We start from the raw sequence: 22,285 nt of genomic DNA on the forward strand, positions 1-22,285 counted from the left end.
AGGCTGATTCATCGCCGAGGTAAATACGGATATCTTTGCCCACACAAACAGTCACTAAGTCAGGCACAGGGCCCTTCAAACAAGTCGGTGGACCACCTTTTAAGGATGAACACAGCCTTTCCGTTCCACCCAAAAGAGACTTGGTCGGCCTACCTAACTCCTCCCCTGAAGAATCAAACCGAGAAGCTGAAGAAAACTCCGAACAAGTCTCAACAATCCCAACACAAAACTGATCATAATCCCTGTCACCAGACAAACAAAGTCCCATCCCTTTCTGACGGCCCAACATCCCCAAAATCAGAGCCAACGGTAGAGCTCACATCCACCTAGTCAACCTCAAGAACAGGCGATAACATCTGCTGCCTCTCATCAAGAACCAACCCCCCCCCCCCCCCCCTCCCTCCCTCCCTCCCTCTTACTTCTCAACAACTCAGAAGAAGGAGTAGAAGTAGAGATAGAAACTGACTACGAGTTCCGAACATGAGAGGAAAATGACATACCTGGACACGAATTAGGATCCTTACGAGCGACCCACTTTTGCTTGTCATTTCTGGTCCATTTCTTGCTGGGTTGCTTCAAGAAGCTCCGACAGAGACCATCATTCTTCAAAGAATTACAATCGCCATTCTCTTCATCACCCAAAAAAACCAGACTGAAGAGGATCAAATCTGTTACCCAAGAGCCGATTTTGACAACACGATCCATGCCGGAAAGTCTTCGGACAAGCCCCAGCCCCTTTCATCATGCTCAAACTCTCCTTCACCCAGTTCGCATTCTCTTTCCTTGACCAATAACGTGAGGCCGATCTTCTCTGTGACGTGTCCGGAGAAGGTTCATGAAACGCAAGGCTGGGCGATGCTTCTGAAATTGGGTTGGGCTGCCCACCTTGAAATGAAATTGAAAGGCGATTATTTGGGCCCCATTTAACCACCCTATCCTTAGCTACTCTTGGCTTAACCTGGGTTGGTCAAGAAGAAACAATAGGCCTAGAAAGCTTAAGTCGTCTATCCCGCTTAACGGACTTTAAGGGCCGCCCCAGCCCAGAGGATGGCCAAACCCACCCCCCTCATGTGTAGCCTTCCCAATCACTTTCGAACCCACTGCATGCGCCCTACGCTGGATAGGCCCAACAACATCTGGCCAACAAAAGCAGAATTCAAAAAACCCCGCGGATCACGTAACTTAGCACGGGGACGAGCAGCTGTCATTCACTCGCAACGGGCATCATTTCTCCTCCAACCACGTGTCACCGACACATCCTTCCCACTACCACTCGCCTTAGGCGCGTGGTGGCTCACACATCCCTGACCTTGAAGCCGGCCGTTCTGCACCTCCACCTTTTAGGACTCCGGCTTAGGTCCAACCCCACCACCAGACCTGCGTGACAAACGGGAAACAGTAGCTGACGCCACCGGTGGCCCCAAATCACCTTTTCCGATACCTGTCCCAGACAGCAGGACCATGATCGGAGCAATTTCTTCAGAAAGCGAGATTCTGAACGCCCACATTCCATCCTCCACAACGATACTTGCCGGAATCACACCACCGTTAGCCACAGTGAGCACAATCCTTTCCGTGTCACTCATCTCGAAGGCCTCCACATCCCGAAAACCTCCACACACATCACCAATGGCGACCAAAAGCTTCTGACACCATGGATGCAATGGCAGGCCATACAAAATGACTCACCGGCAATTAAACCTCAATCTCAACCCGGAACACCCGACCCTGTAGTACCAGAGATCGATGAAAAGTTAAGCCTCACCCCAAGTTTTCTTACCCCAGTCCAGAACCTTATGAGCTTCCAACACCGACGGGAACCGGAACAACAAAAGCCCGTTCGGCAGAGAGTTAACCCTAACCCCACCCGAAATCAACCAAATCTTCGTGGCCCAATCTTCAATCTCCTCCAAAGACCTTACCTCTCTGTCAAATCTCCCGACAAGGCAAGCCCTAAGAACCCGTTCACGAGAGGAGGTGCTGAGATTGTCCACCCCTAAACACATGATCCCTAAGAGACGGAATCCGTTCCACCTCCCCTTTCAAATCCAGGTGAGGAAGACGAGCAACCTCCAAGTAAGACACCTTCTCACTGTTAAGCACTTTCATGAACAGTACCACAAAGCAACAAACCAAAACGAAGCCAACAAAGAAAGAGAACGAAAGAAAGAAAAGAAGCAGAGGATTTTACCGAAGTAGATGACTCCGGTGACTGGTCGGAGCAGTAGACTCTGGTCGCATCTCTACCACGGCAAGCTTCCTCCGGCAACATTAGGGCGTTAAGTAGGATAGGGAAAAGTCCTCTCTTCTCGGCAATTAAATATTTTTTAATTCAGAGACACTGCCATCATAACTATATACATTATAATGAAAAGGAGTGAAGATGAGGAATCCTTCAAGCTTAAAATATAAAGGAAAATAGAAACAATATCACCAAAAAGGAAGAGTAAACAATATTACCAAATCGAAGACACATTCGATTTCGTCTTAGAGATGGGAGGAGGATTTGCTTCTGGGAGGATGTGTGGTGTGGAGATGTTCCTCTCGCTCTCGCTTTTCCTCAGCTCTACAGGATTGCTTCGGATAGGCAGGCCATGGTGGTCAACTGTTATCATCTTGATAATGGGAGACTGGTTTGGGATGTTTGATTCAGGCGTCACTTTCAGGATTGGGAGATCGAGGAGGTCATTCGCTTCTTGGAGCTGCTTTATCGCCAAAGGATTGTGGAGGAGGATTCGGACTATTGGTCTTGGGTAGCAAACTCTCATGGGCGTTTTGAGGTGAGGTCCTTCTTCAAGTGTCTCTCATTTGATCCTGATGTTCGTTTTCCTTGGAAGTCTGTTTGGCGCTCCAAGGCTCCTCTCAAGGTGGCTTTCTTTGTGTGGTCTTCGGTTTTGGGTAAGATCCTAACCCAGGATAATTTGCGAAGGAGAAGCCAAGTGGTGATCAATCGTTGTTTTATGTGCCTTCGTAATGAGGAATCAGTGGATCACCTTCTCATTCATTGCTATGTGGCTAGAGTGTTGGGATTTGATGCTTGGCTTATTTGGGCTTTATTGGGTTATGCCTAGATCTACAAGAGGGTTGATTGAGGCTTGGAGAGGTTGCCCTGTGGGGACTTACAGTCAGGATGCGTGGAGGGCTACACCGCTTTGTGTATGGTGGTGCATTTGGCTTGAAAGGAATAAGAGATATTTTGAAGGAAAGGCGATGTCGATTTCGGTGCTTAAATTCTCGATTATATCCACTCTTTTTTGTTGGGTTTTAGGGAGAGATCATAGATCTTTGGAGGATATTGTTGATTTTTTGGCCTCTTTGAAGGATTGAGTGGCTTTTTGTATTGTTCTTGGGTTCCGCTCCCCCTTGGAGTGTTTTTTTTTATAAAATTTTTTATTTATCAAAAAAAAAACAAAGGGAAAGAGATCAGTCCACTAAGTTTTAGTACGCAAGTTCAAGTGATAGGAAACTCACTTTGTGCAAATTATGTCAAAGATCAGGATTGAACCCATCCATCCTCTGGGACACAGTTTTCAAGCATCAAAAGCTTAAAAACAGAACACAATGACACAAACTAAAACCTTTTCTAAACTGGAATTAGTCTTAGGAGGGCCATCGTGACCTCAAAATTCCATCGTTATCCTTGTTACTACCACTCCTTCTTTCTTAAAGAGTTACAACCAACTCACCTTCCACCCTAACCCAATCCACTGGGACCTCTAATTTTTTTTCCATGTCATACTTGCATCACCACAAGAACCCACTTGGTCTTAATCTTACCTCATCAACTGCATTATCAAGGGCCAAGTTCTTATCCACTTGAGCCAACCCCTTGAGGATTCAAATTGTCTTTTTCATCTTCCTGCACTCCAAATCTAAAATAATTTTATATCCATTTTTATTGGTTAAAAAAATTGGATTCTTAAGTAAAAAGGTTGAGTGGAGGTGATACCACCTGTCCGTACAGTTCAATATTTTGGATTGTAGATTGTAGACCAATTAATGTACTAGTATGGCGGAATGATTTGATCCAAGTTGAAGGTGTCAAAAGAATAAGAGGAATGCCAAATGGTTGAAGCTGTGAGAGGACACGATTGCCTAATTTCTCGTTGCTGTCAGTTTGAGTTGCAGATTATTTATTTTGACTTTTGTAATGAGAAATCCATACATAATTGAAAAATCATATACATCCCAACCAACTACCTATTCTAGAAAGATCCCAATTTTGGAAACATAAATTGGAAATCTAAAATCAAACATGCTAAAGTTAAGAGGATTAAAAGTTAGTTGAATGCTTTAGGGCTTGAAAGTATCGACTTTGAACCTAAAAATCATTTTTGAAGGGGTTAGGGGTTAAAAGACCTTTTTACTTACTGTCAAACTCCATCATCATATCATATAGGTGGGCAATGAATGAATTATTTTTTCATTTCAAATGTCAGACTAGAAATTCATGTAGATCATGAAATATAAATGTCTGACAAAAAAATTACAAAATCCACTCAAACTAACCAACACAGTGTATCAATCTCTTAAAATCTCTTACCCAACTTAAATGAAAATACACAAAATCACTTGAAATATATATAACACGCAAAAGCACATACAATCTGTTTAATACAATCACATGCATATATTATAAATATATGAATAAAATACCACTACGGTATAATAGATGCTAACGATAAACACGATTGGGCAAGGCTTCATGAAACACACGGGCAAAACAGTAAGAATCAAAATTTAACTGTGCAAGAAAATAAGTGACTTTACTGTCAAATGCAAACCTGTTCACCAGGTGGCGGCTGAAGACAATAACATCTGCCCCCAGTCTCATAGAACTTGTCTTGAAGCCATTCCCATCTGAAAGGCTACAAGTCAACCAATTAATAGCAAAATAGAAAACAAGATAAACTGCAAAATGATTGCATATCTCCCTTACACTGTCCAATAGCTGATTTTGACTTCTTATCTGAAAATCCAAAACTCATACAACGCCTAATTGCTTCTGGATCCATTCCGCTACCGTCATCTAATTTTGAAGCATAAGTTTTATAATCACGAGATAATGAATATAGATACAATCCTAATTATGGTAGTATCAATCAGGAAAACTCCAATATCATATAAAAAAACCATCGTCTAGAAACTGATAGCATAATGGAAATGAAGTACCTTGAACTAACAATGCCGGACTTCCATTCCTTGGATTTGTGGTTTTATCTACAATGACAAAGGTGGCCCCATTTTGTATCTACCCAATAGATGAACATGGAATGTAAAACATGAAGTTACCATACATTGGAATGAAATGAACAGGGTATTGCATGCACCACATTGATAAACTAACAGACAAATACAGGAATTAACACATGCTATGCAAATGCTCTTTACCTCATCTAGTCTATTCCTTACTTCTTTATTTTTATTTTTATGGGGTTGCTATCTACCCCTTCATTTAGTTATCCTTTGTCACTTACCTCTTTGTTTTAATGAGCGGGACTGGATAGATGGGTTAGCATAAAGTTGAATTATTTGAAATGATGTGATGTTGCCCGAATTTGGTGCCGGGTCATGCAACCCGTTACGACCCAACGACCCGTTTTTGCTCATGGGTTGTGGACCCTAATTAGTATTCTCTTGTAGCCCGATATATAAGGGCGCTTAGGGTTTGGAGCGTGACATCAAGAGATACTGCAAATCGTAAAGAGAGAGAAAGAGAGCCTGAAACTTGTAATATCCGATTTTACACATAGTAAAGACTTTCGTCGGATCTCCACCGTGGACGTAGGCTTTGCCGAACCACGTATAAATCTTTGTGTTCTTTGTGTGGTGTGTTTATTTTTTTGTTGTGTTTCGTAACTGCTACTTGGTTCGCTGCGTTTGTCCTAACAAATGATTATACATTTATTTCATTTAACGTAGGACAAGTGTTTGCAAATGCATTTAGGGGTAGTATCTGGAAAATTTGTGCGCACACTATGAACCTCACTTCCCTTATGATGCATTAGAAGTTTGAAGTAATCGCAACATTATCTTTTGTTAAACCTAGGAAGTTAACAGGGTGAAGCCAAAGCATAACAGGCTTCCAGAATTCCCGCAGGAACCAAACAAGGAGTACACTAGTGTTACGACAAACGCAACAAACCAAGCAACAATTACGATTACATGATAGAAAAATAAACACACCACACAAAGAACACAGATTTATACGTGGTTCGGCAAAGCCTACGTCCACGGTGGAGATCCGGCGAAAGACTTCACTATGTGTAAAATTGGATATTACAAGTTTTAGCCCCACTCTCTATTTTGTACGAATTTCAGTGTCTCTCTCACAACCCACTCCAAACCCTAAACGCCCTTATATATCTGGCTAAAAGAGAGTACTAATTAGGGTCCACGACCCATGAGCAAAAACGGGTCAAAAAATTTCGTCCACAAGATCACAACTAGTTTAGTGTTCTTTAATGATTCTTAAATTATTCAAAGTGGATCCATTTCGTTTTGACAACTGAAGGGTAAAATATGAAATTTACATTATTCTTTCCGACTCGGCCGCCTCCTGTTTCATCACTACTATCTAGATCAACCTTAACAACCTCTTAGGGGCTTGCAAATTCTGATGAATCAGAATTGCCATTATGGAAATGTAATCCATGCTACTAGCCTCCTAGCCTAAAGAACTAATGTCAACCACCAATTTTGCTTTCCATCAGCTGGGGAGAAAAAAAGGTAACCATTAAGAAAAATAAAAATGAGAAAATGGTGCCCGGAGAAAGGTAGCTTCACCCCCATTACTATCGGCTTACTCTCTCCCTGTAAACTATATCCAATTTACAATTGTAGGTTCATTAAGCTGTCACTTGCTGTTAGTGACAACACGTAATAATACCTCTACACACATTTAAATATTAAAAAAGGAAACAAGATGAGAAGAAGAAAATAAATATAATTTATCCTCAAAATCTAACCAAAAAAACTCTATTTCATACAGCAGATCATTTGCAATGCAAAATCAACATAGAGTTGCAGTATATCACAAAACAACAACATACACTAAAAAGTTTTGGATAAAATATTACCTCATCAACTGCATTATCAAGTAGCTCCGCAATCGCTGCGAGCATGGGGCAACAAATAAGATGTTATTGGAGATTGTAGGAATTCTAAACTACAATATATTGAAGTCATTGGGTATAAACAGAATTCAATAAGGTTAGACCTAGCAAATTAAAAAAGTAGAACATACCACCAAAGGCCCATTTATGTGAAGTAGCATTTGAATGAAGGAACTTGGGGTGAATGTGAAGATAACTACTGCCATCTATAAATAAAAAAGAACGATGTAAGAGTAGAATAGATCATGCAGCTACAAAAACGTTGGATGGATATGAGGGTCCACAGCAAACATCCAACTAATAGCAGATTACTTTGAAATGCACATGCACCAAAAAATCAAGACATAGCATTTGATAGCAGGATACTTTGAAATGCGGATTTAGAAGCTAGCCCATCATCATAGTTCCCAGCTTTCCAAAATTGCCGACAAAGTGGTGCTGAACAAATAGTTGACACGGAAGAAAGGCTTGCATTGTTGATTGGAGACTGCTCCTGATCACTGGTGCCACTTTGACCACTACTTATAGCATTTGAGCTTCTATTTTCTTCAGAACCTTGTCTTCTAGGATGGGCTTCAAGCTCACAATGCTGGGGAAGATCAGTTTTATGGTACTCTTTTTGTTGCACTGAGGCCCCAAGCAAATCTGGCTCTAGTTTAACAGGCTTCACATCCAACTCTCTGAGTTCATCATCACTACATAAGTGAACATTTTTTGTCGAGCTCATTTCCAGGACTAAAAAAAAAAAAAAAAAAAAGAGTTCAGGTAGCTAGGTAAAAATATTGAACAGAGAAATGGGAAGCAGAGTAACCATATAAAAACATACGCGAGCAATACATCAGCAGGCAAGCAAGATGGTCAAAACTGAAGCTCTAAGTATCTATGGCAAGTTGCGACTATTGAAACTTCACCAATCAAGACAGCTACGGGAAGGCAAACAAGTTACAGTACCATACCTAATTTGATTGAAACTATCACAATCTAGAATAATACTGAAGTGTGAACCATGTCATTTGCCACTGAGACGAGAATTATCATCCCAGCTTAATAGGTTTAACATGTGATGACATAACCAAGACTCTACGATTGCCCTGTGTATAGATAATACAAAATTTGGACCTGCCCGTCTAGTCAGATTCCCGCTCCCCAAAATTTTCCCAGTGCAACAGAAACCAACAATGATATTATTAAAGATTTGATGGAGGAATCAGTGGAGGAAAATCTTCTAGTAATTTATGTTGTTTCCTATTATTGAAGATTTACTGTTACTAGATGAATTAGTGGAGAAAAATCCTCCTTGTTTCCTATTTTATATCTCTTTCCATTCTCATCATTTATTCTCCTATATAAAAAGGCCTCCACTATTGTATTGTGAATGAGTTGAGAGAGCATTATAAAAGTGATGTAACCCTTTGGGCTCTTTGTGTCGTGGACGTAGGCCCTAGCGGCTGAACCACGTAATATATGTGTTCTTATTTCATTTCTCTCTTCACTTCTATTTCATTATTTACAACATGGTATCAGAGCCTAACTTCTCTTCCTAAGTTTGGACCTCTATTTTGGGGTATTCCCTTAGCATCTGAAATGTTGATAAGGGTTTCTCGGTGCTATTTGTGACTTGTTTGGGCTGCCATTGTGTTTGGTAGCATTGTTCTTCACCTTTGCCGTGTCTCAGCATTTTTGTTGATTTGTTTCGGCTACCAGTGTATTCGGTAGCATTGTCTTCGCCTTTGCCGTGTCTCCGACAGTTGTTTGTTGAATTGTTTGGACTGCCGATGTGTTCGGTAGCATTGCACTTCGCGTTCTCTTTTCATCATTCACACTTGTTGCTACTCGTCATCTCAATGGCAAGTTGGGCATTCATGCTCCAACTTGAGGGGGAGTACTGAAGATTTGATGGAGGAATCAATGAAGGAAAATCTTCTAGTAATTTATGTTGTTTCCTATTATTGAAGATTTACTGTTACTAGATGAATAAGTAGAGAAAAATCTCCCTTGTTTTGTATTTATATCTCTTTCCATTCTCATCATTTATTCTCCTATATTAAGGAGCCTCCACTATTGTCTTGTGAATGAGTTGAGATAGCATTATAAAAGTGAAGTAGCCCTGTGGGCTCTTTGTGCCGTGGACATAGGCCCTAGCGGCCGAACCACGTAATCTATGTGTTCTTCTTATTTCATTTCTCTTCACTTCTATTTCATTATTTACAACAAATATGAATAAATGAATATGAAATATAAAGAGGAAAAAAACTTTTCAAAAATGAATATTACATTCATTAATCAAATTCATTCATACGTATCACAAAACAAAACTTCCATACCAAGAGTTATTAAACTAATTGCTATCATGACCAAGATGAAATGAAAGTTTGAGCCATGAAATTAGTATTTCTAGTACTCAATGCTAGCAGCAATGATTTAGTAGAACAAACAACTGCTATGATATAGAAAGAGTGGAAGACAATGGGTTGATGGTGAAGCCCATGAGGCGAGGGCCATGGATCCTGCTCTTTGAAGGAGAAAAACCTCCAAGCGACATACGATATGAAGGACCTCGAGAGAAGTGCAGTACTGTAAGCAATTTCTATTTTTGGAATCTCTTGATCCAAAATATTCATTGCATCCCTATATGTATTCCTGAATTTACCAAAGTTACTACATAAATTCAATTTTATTCCTACCTATGTTATGCCCTTTTAATTCTAGAGCTTTCCTCTAGACCTGCAATTTAGCACTTGCTCATTCTCTAGTTTCATCAATTAATATATATATATCATCACAAATAACATATTAAGCAGAATCTCATCCTGAATACCATATACCATTACATACCCTTGATAATCTTTTCCTTCATAACCACAAAAGTCTCCTCTAATGTATAACTTTTCTCCTTCAATTATCTCTTGAATTCCCAAAATCATGCTTTAATGTTTTTGTCTAGTACTACTTACGCAAAACCGCCAACTATATTAACTACATTTCCTAACACTACAAGTTCTACTATATTTCTACCAAAGATTATCCCTACTCCATTTATATGTCCATTTTTTCCAATGTAATAATTTTATATCGCATCTTCTCAATTTCCCTAGCTTTTCCATAACCAATTTGACTCACTTAATTGTTAACTTTTAGATATAATCAAATCGAAAGTAAGTGATAAATAAGAAGAGAAAGAGAAGAAAGCGGATGAGAGAAAAAGAGATAGAGATGGGGAAAGAGAGAAAGAATGAAAGAATACTTTCATCCTTCCACCACATTCTATTTATAATAACAAGTTTCAAAAATTACACATAAGCCCCAACATTATATAAGTAATAACAAATAAGCCCCTGACAACACTCCCCCTCAAGCTGGTGCAAAGATATCTATCATGCCCAGCTCGACTAACATATTTTGCAAGCAAGTCTTGCTCACACCCTTAGGCAAAACATCAGCAACCTGATCATGTGTATTGACGCATGGAGTACAAATCAACCTAAGACGAAGCTCTTCCTTGATGAAGTGTCGATCAACTTCAATGTGCTTTGTCCTGTCATGCTGAACTAGATTGTGGCAATGCTAATAGCAGCCTTGTTGTCACAATACAACTTCATTGACTCGCGAACAGGATAACCCAACTCACCTAATATCGTACGTAGCCTTAACAACTCACAAACTCCATGTGCCATGAATCTGAACTCAGCCTCTGCACTAGATCTAGCTACTATAGACTGTTTCTTGCTTCGCCATGAAACAAGATTACCTCCAACAAATGTGCAATATCCTGAAGTAGATCGTCAATCTGTCACAAACCCTGTCCATCAGCATCCGTATAGGCTTCAATACGCAAATGGCCATGACTGCCAAACAATATCCCCTTACCAGGTGAACCCTTGAGGTAGCGAAGAACATGATGAGCTGCCTCAAGGTGAGGTGTACGTGGAGCATGCATAAACTGAAATATTCCCACATCATCTAATGAGTCTCCATCTACATCATTAAGCCTGTGGTTCTGCTCAATGGGAATATCAATAGGTCTAGCTCCAAGCCTACCTGTTTCAGCCAACAAATCTAACACATACTTCCGTTGAGAAATGAACACCCTTACGATAGGCAATAGGGACATCAAGATCAACAGGAATGCTATTGGGAAAAGAATCAGGAGTATCAATGTCAATTAAGGAATTACCTGGAACGAGGGAGACTTCTTGGTCCTGGGGTGAGTCAGTAACTTGTTTTTCCCTCCTAGTGTAGACAATTGGCTACGTTCCCTGCTGCAAATCATTAGTGTAAGGAGGACTAGACATAGGCACCTCAGTAAGAAGCTCCCCCTGAATGGGAACCTCAACCTTGAATAGGAACAAGCAAAGGAAGGGGGCATTCCCTCTGAATGGACAACGGATTCTCTGCCTGTACAGTGGTCTCCCCCTGTAGAGAATCCCGAGTAGTGGAAAAAAAAGGAACAGACTCAAAGAATGTAACATCTATGGAGACGAAGCAACGACGAGTGGTAGGGTTATAACACCGATACCCTTTCTGAGTGGCGGAGTATCCAAGAAAGACACATCGGATTGCCTTAGGGTCCATTTTGTCCTTGCAATGATGAATATGAACATAACAAACACAACCAAACACTTTCGGAGGGACAGTAAACAAGGTAGTGTCATGGTGTAAGACAAAGAAGGGGGATTGATAGCCAAGAACCTTAGAAAGCATGCAATTGATAAGGTATGTAGCTGTTAAAGCTGCATCAGCCCAATAACTTTTAGGCACTCCCATCCTAATTAGAAGAGAACGGGTCACCTCCATAATATGACGGTGTTTTCTTTCAACTATACCATTCTGTTGTGGTGTATCGACACAAGAGGTTTGATGGACAATCCCGTTATCAGCACAAAAGGAGGCAAGACCACCATACATAAACTCTCCTCCATTATCAGATCGAAGGATTTTGAGGGGACAACCAAACTGAGTACATACCATCCTATGAAAGGTTTTAAAAATGGAATGAACTTCATCTTTGGTTTTCATAAGATAAAGCCAAGTATAACGACTAAAGTCATCAATAAACACAACAAAGTAACGAAAACCAGGTAACGAAGTAGTAGATTCAGGACCCACACATCAAAATGAACAAACTGCAAAGGAGCTGTATTTTTATTAATACTAGTAGGATAAGAAACATGACATTGTTTGGCAAGAACGCATGTTTCACAATTTAACTCAAAAGATTCAATAAAAGCAAACTGGGGAAGCACATGCTTCAAAACAGGAAGAGGTAAATGGCCCAGTCTATTATGCCATCGCATTAACAGATCTTTATTAACAGTACTATTCCTAACACTAGATTGATTTGCAACATAATAAGAAGTTGGCCTCGCATTCAGCAAATACAAGCCATTGTCCTCACGTCCACTTCCAATCGTCTTCCCTGTGTCCAAGTCCTGAAACACACAGTGAGATGGAAAAAATGTTACACTACAATTCAAGCCTTTTGTAATGTAACTGACAGAAATGAGGTTATTGGTAAACTTTGGGACATGATGAACAGAGGATAAGGTAAGATTAGGAGAGGCAGAAACAGTGCCCTTCCCCGCAATGGAGGTGAAGGTGCCATCAGCCACTCTAACCTTATCCTTACCAGAACATAAATTGTACGAAGAAAAATCAGATGACATACTAGTCACGTGATCAGTGGCTCCTAAATCAATGATCTAGGGTGTTCCACCAAATAATGTGGAAACCTAATGTGCCGAATGAGAGGTACCTGTCTGAGCGAAGGTAGATGTGGAGACGGAGGAATGTTGTGCTAGTAGATGTCAGAGAGCATCAAGTTCAGCCCCGGACAAAAACCCGGTGGCCCTGAGGAGGCATGACCAGTAGAGGCAGTCTCACGCTCTGCAAAATGTGCAGTAGATAACCCCCTAAATGGACCAGGCCTTGGCCTAGCATTCGTATTAGTTGGAGCTGGAGTAGGGCGACCGTGTAGATTCCAGCATGTTTCCCTAGTGTAGCGCGTACACCCACAGTGATCACACCTCAACTTGTTTTTGTCATCCTGTTTCCCCTTTTTGAAGGATTGGGCTTGTTCCATTGTTGTGTGGCAAGAGCAGACCTCTCAGACAATGGTACTTCTGGCTCAGACTTAGTGTATACAAGTGCAGACATAGCCTTCATTCTACTCTCCTCAGCCTGGATATACGAAAACACATCTCTAACAGAAGTAAAGGCTGGATACCTGCCTAACACTTGTACCCTGGCATACTCATATCTCAGATGCAGACCACCCAAGAACTCATAGATTCAATTCCTTTCTACCATAGCATGAAATGCTTTAACATCAGCTGCACACACAGGTATATAGTCTTAGTAGTGATATAACTCTTCACATTTACCACGTAACGTGTGGTAATATGTAGCAAGAGTTTGGTTTTCCTGCTTGAATCTTGAAATTTGTTGTTGGAGTTCATACAGTTTTGCAAAATTACCAACCGAGGAATACGTCTCTTCCACAACCGTCCATAGCTCTTTAGCTGTTTTCACAAACAAAAATCCTTTGCTGATCTGTGGCTGCATGGAGTGCAACAACCACATCATAACTAGTGCATTATTTGCACTCCACTCTTTGAATTCAGGATCGCTCTTGGAGGGATACTTGACAGTCCCTTCGATATGGTCGATCATCCTATGACCAATGATATGCATACGAGCAGATTGAGCCCACTCCATATAGTAGCGGTATTGCCTCTTTCTACCAAAAGCTTTATTCTGAGCCTCTTCGATGGAGGCCACGTCTTGATGATCTTCACTTTGATTCTATTTCTGCCGTGGAACGAGATGGGTTGGAAAATCCTTTTTCGGAGGAAGAGGTGCTGAAGGCTCTTAAGAGCTGTAATGGTGATAAGGCTCCAGGCCCGGACGGCTTTACTATGAGATTTCTGTGGGAGAGCTGGGAGGTGGTTCGGTACAAGGTTATGGGCACTTTTCATAAGTTTCATTCCACGGGGAGGTTTGAGAAATCACTGAACGCATCTTTTATTGCTCTTATTCCTAAAAAGGGTGGTGCTTCTGACATCAAGGATTTTCGACCAATCAGTCTGATTGGGTGCATTTACAAGCTCATCACAAAAGTCGTTGCGTTTCGATTGAGGGAGGTTTTGGATGGAGTTATCTCTGAGTCTCAGAATGCTTTCATTGGGGGTAGACAGATCCTGGATTCCGCTCTTATTGCCAGTGAATGTGTGGATTCTAGATTGTGTAGTGGGATTCCTGGTGTTCTTTGTAAGCTGGATATCGAGAAAGCCTATGATCATGTCTGCTGGAATTTCCTGTTCTACCTATTGGAGAGATGGGCTTGGGTGAGAAATGGAGGAAATGGAATGTTTCATGTGTTTCCACTGTCAGTTTTTCGGTGTTGGTGAATGGGCCTCCTGCGGGGTTTTTCGGCAGTTCTCGCGATTTGAGGCAGGGGGACCCTCTCTCCCCATTCCTTTTTATTATTGTTACGGAGGTTCTCAATAGGTTGATGAGAAGGGCGGTGGATTTGGCCCTGACTTCGTTCAGTAAATGGAGATATCTCACTTGCTCTTTGCGGATGACACTATTGTTTTTTACGAGGCAGAGGTGTCCCAGTTGAGGTATGTCTCTGGTTTGAAAGTCAACGTGGGCAAGAGTGTGCATGTCCCTGTGGGGGAGGTTCAAGAGGTGGACACTATGGCTGCTGTTTAGGATGTGGGACGTAACTTTTCCCTATCTCGTATTTGGGTTTGCCGCTGGGGGATCGGCCAGGAGGGTGGAAAGTTGGGACCCAGTGATTGAGAGGGTCGAGAAAAGATTAGCTGGTTGGAAAAAGCAATATCTCTCCAAGGTGGTAAAGTTACGTTAGGGAAAAGTACATTGTCAAGCCTCCCAACATGTTTTCTCTCGCTCGTCCGGGTTCCAGCCTTGGTTGTTTGACGTCTTGAGATGCTTCAACGTAACTTCCTTTGGGGGGGTCGTGGAGAGGAGTCTAAGTATCATCTTGTCAGATGGGAGCAGGTCTGCAAGCCATTTCAGTTGGGCGGGCTTGGGATTAGGAGATTGGCTCCTTTTAACAGTGCTCTCCTCGGTAAGTGGCTTTGGAGATTCGGAAGTGAAAGGCATAGATTATGGAGAAGGGTTATTTCTTATCGTTTTGGGGAGGAGAGTGGGGGGTGGTCAGCTAGGCCAGTCAGGTCTGCTAGTGGAGTAGGGGTGTGAAGGGCCATTGGAAAAGGATGGGACGAGTTTTCCAAACATGTTAGATTTAAAGTTCGGGATGGAAGGTTTGTCCGGTTTTGGGAGGATCCCTGGTGCGAGGATAGGCCTCTGGCTCTTTTGTTTCCAAGGCTGTACAGGATTGCTGTTGACAAACATGCTATGGTTGCTAACTGCTATCGTTTTGATAGCGGGAGGTTATTTTGGGATGTGCGATTCCGGCGATCTTTTCAGGATTGGGAGTTAGATGATGGCACTGACTTGTTGGCTCTCTTGTACAGACAGGAGGTGGAGGGCACTGGTGTTGACTCCCTGATTTGGGTGCCTTCTTCTCAGGGGATATTCCAGGTCCAGTCTTTTTTTGTGTGCCTCTCTGGGTTTCATGGCGTCTCCTTCCCATGGAAGACGGTGTGGTTGTCCAAGGCGCCTCTTAGGGTGGCCTTTTTTGTGTGGACTGCAGCTTGGAGTAAGATTTTGACTTTGGATAACTTGAGGAAGCGAAGACATATTATTGTTAATCGGTGTTATCTTTGTAAATTGAATGGGGAGTCAGTGGATCACTTACTGCTGCATTGTCCTGTGGCTCATGATTGTTGGAGTCTCATTTTTGATCTGTTTGGTATCCATTGAGTCATGCCTCAGACATCTCGGGACTTGCTGGATATTTGGAGGGGCCAATGGGTGGGGACTTAGGCGAGAGTTTTTTGGAGGGTAACCCCCTTTTGTGTTTGGTGGAGCATTTGGAAAGAGCGGAATAGAAGATCTTTCGATGGGAAGGAATCCTCCATTGGGGTGTTGAAATTTTCTATTATTTGTGTTCTTTTTTGTTGGGGTTGGGGGAGAGATTTCTCCTTGATTGAGGATCTTGTGGACTTTTTGGGTTTCTTGAGATCATAGGTTCAGTTTTTTGTATAGCTTGAGACGCGTTCCCCTTTTGAACGCCTTTTAATACATTTTACTTATCAAAAAAAAAAAAAAAAAAAAGGATTACCGTCTTTTGAGATGCATAAAAAAGTGACCACGCAGTCACCACTCAAACCCTAGAAAGCAACAAAGTAGACCATACCAGTTTACCACAATATGCCGTCTCTGATGCAATATGTATGAACAGTGCATGAACGGTGTTTTCAGCTTCTATTTTCATAATGTTTTAATTTCCAAATTGTTTAGTGTTTGTTTTAGGAAATTTTTCATTATTTTAGTTTCCTATTAGTTTAGTGTTTGTTTTATGAAAGTTTTCATTATTTTAATTTCCTTAATAGTTTAGTCTTTGTTTTTGAAAAATTTCCATTGTTTTAATTCCTAAATCGTTTAGAATTTGCTTAGGCCTATAAATATATGCTATTGTAATAGTTCAGAAATCAGTTATTATTTTTCTCAATATCAGGAAATCAAGAGTTTTTCTCAACCTCTTTTCGTGGATTCAAGTGTTTAAAGAATACGTTGCTATTCTTATTTATTTTAATTGTTTTCATTGATCCGCTGCGTCAAGTTGGTATCAAGGCCATTCTCCATGGACGGTGATATGGGAGAACATGTGGTGACTGTGGAAAAATTTCCAACAATTGCGTCAGGAACTCAACCAGGAGATTCAGACAGTAGTTGAACATCTAACTAAAGCCATGAATCATGTACAGGTTCGTAATAGGCATGATCAGGACCAACCTCATGATGTGAATCAGCTACAACAGAGGGCTGGAAATCAACATGGTCATCTTCAGCGTACTAACAATCAGCGCCAGTTTCAGCAGGAGGAATGGTTTGATTCAAGCGATGAAGAGATTGAAGGTATAGTTTTAGCACATGGAAATTACGGGGTCGAAGCAAATCAGCGAAATTTTCGGATGAAAACTGACCTTCCGTCTTTTAAGGGTCAACTTGATATCGAAGGGTTTTTGGACTAGCTTTCGAAAGCTGACAATTTTTTTGATTATATGGATATCACGGAGGAACAGAAAGTTAAACTGGTTGCATATCGTCTTAAGAATGTTGTTGTGGGATCAGTTACAACGTTCTCGAACTCGACAAATGAAGAATCCGATTAGATCATGGTCTCAGATGAAACAACTAATGAAGAAGCGATTTTTACCGGCTAATTATAATCAGATTTTATTTCAACAGTACCAAAATTGTCACCAGGGTAATCATTTAGTTCGTGATTATGCTGAAGAATTCTATCGTTTATCATCTCGCAACAATTTGTTAGAGCCTGAAGCACAACAAGTTGCGCGGTTAAATAATGGTTTACGGATGGCTATTCAAGACAGAGTGATGTTGCAAGCGTCTTTCACCCTTGATGCTGCAGTTGAGTTAGCCACTCGAGTGGAAGCCCAGTTGGATAGTTTGAATGTTCGTAATCAGAATTTTTGGCGTCCTCCAACTACACAGCAGATTGATTCCAGTAAACCACCACCATCTCTGACCATCAATCAACACCCAATAGTGACTCGGGAAGTGGGTGGCGCTAGTAATCAGCCTTGGCAGACTGCAACCAATAATTATCAGAGGGCACCAGTTACTAACTCTTATGCTCCAATGATTTCAGGCAAGTGTTTGCGGTGCCTAGAGCCTAGGCATAATTCCGATAACTGTCTGAAACATCGTGTTGCTTCCCTTACAACTAATGAAGACCAAATCGTTGATGATGAGAATGTCGAGTATAAGGCCGAAGCAGGTGAAGAAGAATATCAAAATGAGGATGTTGTCATTTATAAAGACCTAGCTGATTGTCATTCCAATATACATGTTCATTGCAAAATTACACCAGCATGTCCCACATGGAAAAAAAAAAGTTTACTTGTACACCTAAAGGTGGAGAAAAGGAGAACTTGATCGTAGGTGACACGCAAGACTTTACTAAAGCCTTCAATGGGAAGGTTCCTGTAATCAAGACAATTTCTTTTCTTTTGAGTTGCCAAGGAAAATTGAAAATTCGTCACACTTGGTGTTCTTTTGGGATTGGACAACTAAGAAACAAGTTTATTAAGCACTAAGATCAAATCTCTTAAGCACTAAGACCAAGTCATCAGTGTTACAAAATTTTGTTCATACTCATATATAATGAACCGTCAGCGAAACACGAGGATGACCACTGATGAACTCAAGGGCGAGTTCTTTTAGAGAAGGGGAGCATGATGCATTACATGTGAACGGTGCATGAGCAATGACATGAACAGTGTTTTCCAGTTTCTATTTTCAGAACGTTTTAATTTCCTAATTGTTTAGTATCTGTTTTAGGAAAGTTTTCATTGTTTTAATTTCCTAAATAGTTTAATCTTTGTTTTCGGAAATTTTTGTGGTTATGAAGGAAAAGATTTTTGGGAAGGTTATGAGAATCTAGAATCTCATACAACCTTCGCCATCCACTACTTGTCTGTGGAGTAAACCTAGGAACTCAATGACCTCCTTAAGCCCTCGATCATGACAATCTCTTCAAAATAGCACGTCCCTAATCAAATCAACCTCCCATTATCAAGTCGATAATGGTCAACAACCCAAGCACGTCTGCACATGGAGATTCTGAAAAGCCGAGGAAACCTACGAGCCAACACAAACTCCCCGCACCAGCAATCTTCCCAAAACCTGACGTGTCTCCTAGGGCCGGCCTTGAGATTCCCAAAATTTTGAGAGGCCCTAAGCGAACTTTCAAATGCGAGGCCTTTATATATAAGGTTTTACCCGCACAAAAAATTTATAAGAGTGCAAAATTTTTATTAATGTGAAATTGCAAGAGCAGAGAGACAGAGATGATACAGTGAGAGATGGAGGCGCAGTAGTCTTCTCATTACATCAACCCTAAACATAAAAGGGTATATATACAAACACAATAGAGGCCTAATTGCATAATGGCCACAACTCTATATATAATTACAATCTAACCCCAACATAAATATATATCTACATATAAATGTTCTAACGCTCCCCCTCAAGCTGGAAAATATATATCATATAATCCAAGATTAGAACAAATCGCCTTTAACCGATTATGACCAAGAGCCTTAGTAAACATATCAGCTAATTGATCTTCAGACTTCACAAATGGAGTAGAAATGTTCCCACTCAATATTTTCTCTCGAGTGAAGTGACAATCAACTTAAATATGCTCGATTCTTTCATGAAAGATTGGATGCAATGTGAATAGCTGCTTGGTTATCATAGGAACAATGGAATAGGAGTCTTAACTATTAACCCAAGTTCCTCAAGAAAATGTTGTATCCACGTTAACTCACTAGAGGTATAGGCCATTGCCCTGTGCTCTGCTTCGACGCTAGACCGTGCTACCACTGTTTGCTTTTTACTTTTCCATGTAACAAGATTTCCACCAACAAATGTAAAATAGCCTGTAGTAAATCTCCTGTCTGAGGAAGAACCAGCCCAGTCAGCATCTGTGAAACATTCCACCCTAAGATGTCCATTTGGTTTATATAGCAACCCAAAACCTGGAGCTTGCTTGAGGTATCGGATAATCCGAATAATTGCATTCCAATGTGACATCCTAGGAGATCCCATGAACTGACTTACAACACTAACTGCATATGAGATAACCAGTCGAGTGATAGTGAGATAAAATAATTTCCCAACAAGACGTCGATATCTGCCGGGATCATCAAATAGATCACCCTCATCTGACAAGAGTTTTGTATTTGGATCCATTGGAGCATCAACAGAACAACCACCCAACATACCTGTTTCTTCTAACAAATCTAACACATATTTTCTTTGAGATAAACTTATACCTTTCTTGGATTTAGCAACTTCAATACCCAAGAAATATCTGAGTTGACCCAAGTCTTTAGCGTGGAACCGATTTTGTAGAAACAACTTCAATTTAACAATACCTTCAAAATCATCACCTGTGATCATAATGTCATCTACATATACCACAAGGAAGATGAAACCAGCTTTAGTGTACTGGTGAAACACCGAATGGTCTGTCTGACATCTTTGAAGGCCAAATGCTAATGTTGCCTCAGAGAACTTTCCAAACCAAGCCCTTGGAGATTGTTTCAATCCATACAGGGCCTTCCTAAGGCGACAAACGGTATGACGAGACTCCCCTTGACCAACGAACCCAGGTGGTTGCTCCATATAAACTTCTTCAACTAAGTCGCCATGTAAGAAGGCATTTTTCACATCTAATTGAAACAACGGCCAGTTACGATTGGCAGCAATGGAAATAAGGACTCGTATAGAAGAATCTTTGCAACAAGGGAACAAGTCTCATCATAATCAACACTACAAGTCTGTGTATACCCTTTGTGACAAAACGAGCCTTCAAACACTCAATAGACCCATCGTGAAGGTATTTGACAGTGTAGACCCACTTACAACCAACCGGTTTGGAACATTGAGGTAAGGGAACAAGATCCCATGTCCCAGTATGATGAAGAGCATCCATTTCATCAATTATGGCTTGTCACCAACCAGGATGAGAAAGAGCATCCTGCAAAGTCTTGGGAACAAGTATAGCAAACAGTTTGGATAAAAAACAAGATAAAGTAGGTTGAACATGATTATATGAGACAAAATTAGAAATAGGATGTGCAGTAACACAAGATCGAGTACCTTTGCATAAGGCAATAAGAAGATCATTATCAGCAACAGGAGCCTCAATAGAAGTATACAATCAAAAGGCTGCTACTCGTGGTCATGTACTATACACTTGAAGTGGCGGTGACACTAGAAGTGGTTGTGGTGTCACAGGCAGATGAATGTGACACAACAGGCAACGGAAGCAACAACTCGGTATCGAAAGACGAACCATGTGAAGAGAAATAAGGAGTGTCCTCAAAAAAAGGTAACGTCCATGCACACAAAAGCCCTACGAGTGTTAGGATCCCAACATTTATAACCTTTTTGAGTCCGAGAGTACCCAATAAAGACACGCTTAATGGCACGAGGAGACAATTTATTAGTGCTAGGACGTAATATGTGAGCAAAGCACACACACCCAAAAACACGAGGAGTAAATGCAAATAACGGTCGAGTACGAAAAACAAAAGAATAAGGGCATTTCCAGTTAAGAACGGAAAATGGCATACGATTAATTAAATAGCAAGTAGTTAAAACAGCATCGCCCCAAAATGGCTATGGAAGATGCATATGAATCATTAAAGTCCGAGCTATTTCAATTAAATGCTTATTTTTCCATTCGGCTATGCCATTTTGTCGAGGAGTATAAGAACAAAAAGTTTGGTGCAAAATACCACGAGAGTCACAAAATGTATAAACAGCACCTTTGACATATTCCATAGCATTATCAGATTCTAAAATTTTTATAACACAACCAAACTGGACCTCAATTTCTTTAAAAAAAATTGAAATATGGAAAAAAGTTCAGACCGGTCTTTCATTAAAAACAGCCAAGTCATCCTTGAATAGTCATCAACAAAGGTAACAAAATATGAGAAACCTGAATTACTAACATGACACACAGGACCCCAAATGTCAGTATGTACCAAGTCAAATAAAGAAGACCGGCGATTATCAATACGAGGAGGAAAAGACACTCTATGGTGCTTACCCAATTGACACGACTCACAGTCTAAAGAAGACACTGACCCAAGAGAAGGAATGGCAGACTTCAAGTAACTTAAGGATGGATGACCCAACCGATAATGCCATTGTTGGGCATTGGCAGAGACCCGTGAATGGAGAGCAGTACCACTAGTAGGCGACTCACAATCCAAGAAATATAGACCATTTTTCGCAAAGAAACCACCAATTGTCAACTTCGTTTTGAGATCCTGAAAGACACAAAATGAGGGATAAAAGGTTACAGAACAGTTGAGTGCCTGAGTGAGCTTGCTCACTGATAATAAATTGAAAGGAAACTCAGGAACCAATTGCACAGAAGATAACAAAATGGAAGAAGTGAGGAGAATGGTACCCTGTCTAGTAATGGGACGAGTCCTACCATCGGCAAGAGTAACAAAAGTAGGAGAATTAAA

The 22,285-nt window shown here is 40.9% G+C and overlaps 1 protein-coding gene across 6 annotated transcripts in view; it reads right to left on the reverse strand.

The window, feature by feature from the left end:
• LOC132285115 (protein MICRORCHIDIA 6-like) overlaps positions 1–22,285 on the reverse strand; it is a 61,994-nt gene that overhangs the window by 35,948 nt on the left and 3,761 nt on the right. For 3 of the 6 annotated variants that reach the window (XM_059787275.1, XM_059787274.1, XM_059787280.1), the window contains 6 exons: positions 7,482–7,810; positions 7,247–7,321; positions 7,080–7,114; positions 5,173–5,251; positions 4,940–5,029; positions 4,785–4,860 (listed from right to left, as the gene is read on the reverse strand). In XM_059787275.1, coding sequence (XP_059643258.1) covers positions 4,785–4,860; positions 4,940–5,029; positions 5,173–5,251; positions 7,080–7,114; positions 7,247–7,321; positions 7,482–7,810 — 684 coding nt within the window. Of the gene's footprint in view, positions 1–4,784; positions 4,861–4,939; positions 5,030–5,172; positions 5,252–7,079; positions 7,115–7,246; positions 7,322–7,481; positions 7,851–22,285 lie in introns of all 6 variants that reach the window. The other 3 variants (XM_059787277.1, XM_059787276.1, XM_059787279.1) reach the window with 1 other exon arrangement.

This window comes from Cornus florida, unplaced genomic scaffold (assembly GCF_030987335.1).
Source record: "Cornus florida cultivar Cherokee Brave unplaced genomic scaffold, ASM3098733v1 CherokeeBrave_3.0.0_Hap2_Chr11, whole genome shotgun sequence".
NCBI classification, from domain to species: domain Eukaryota; kingdom Viridiplantae; phylum Streptophyta; class Magnoliopsida; order Cornales; family Cornaceae; genus Cornus; species Cornus florida.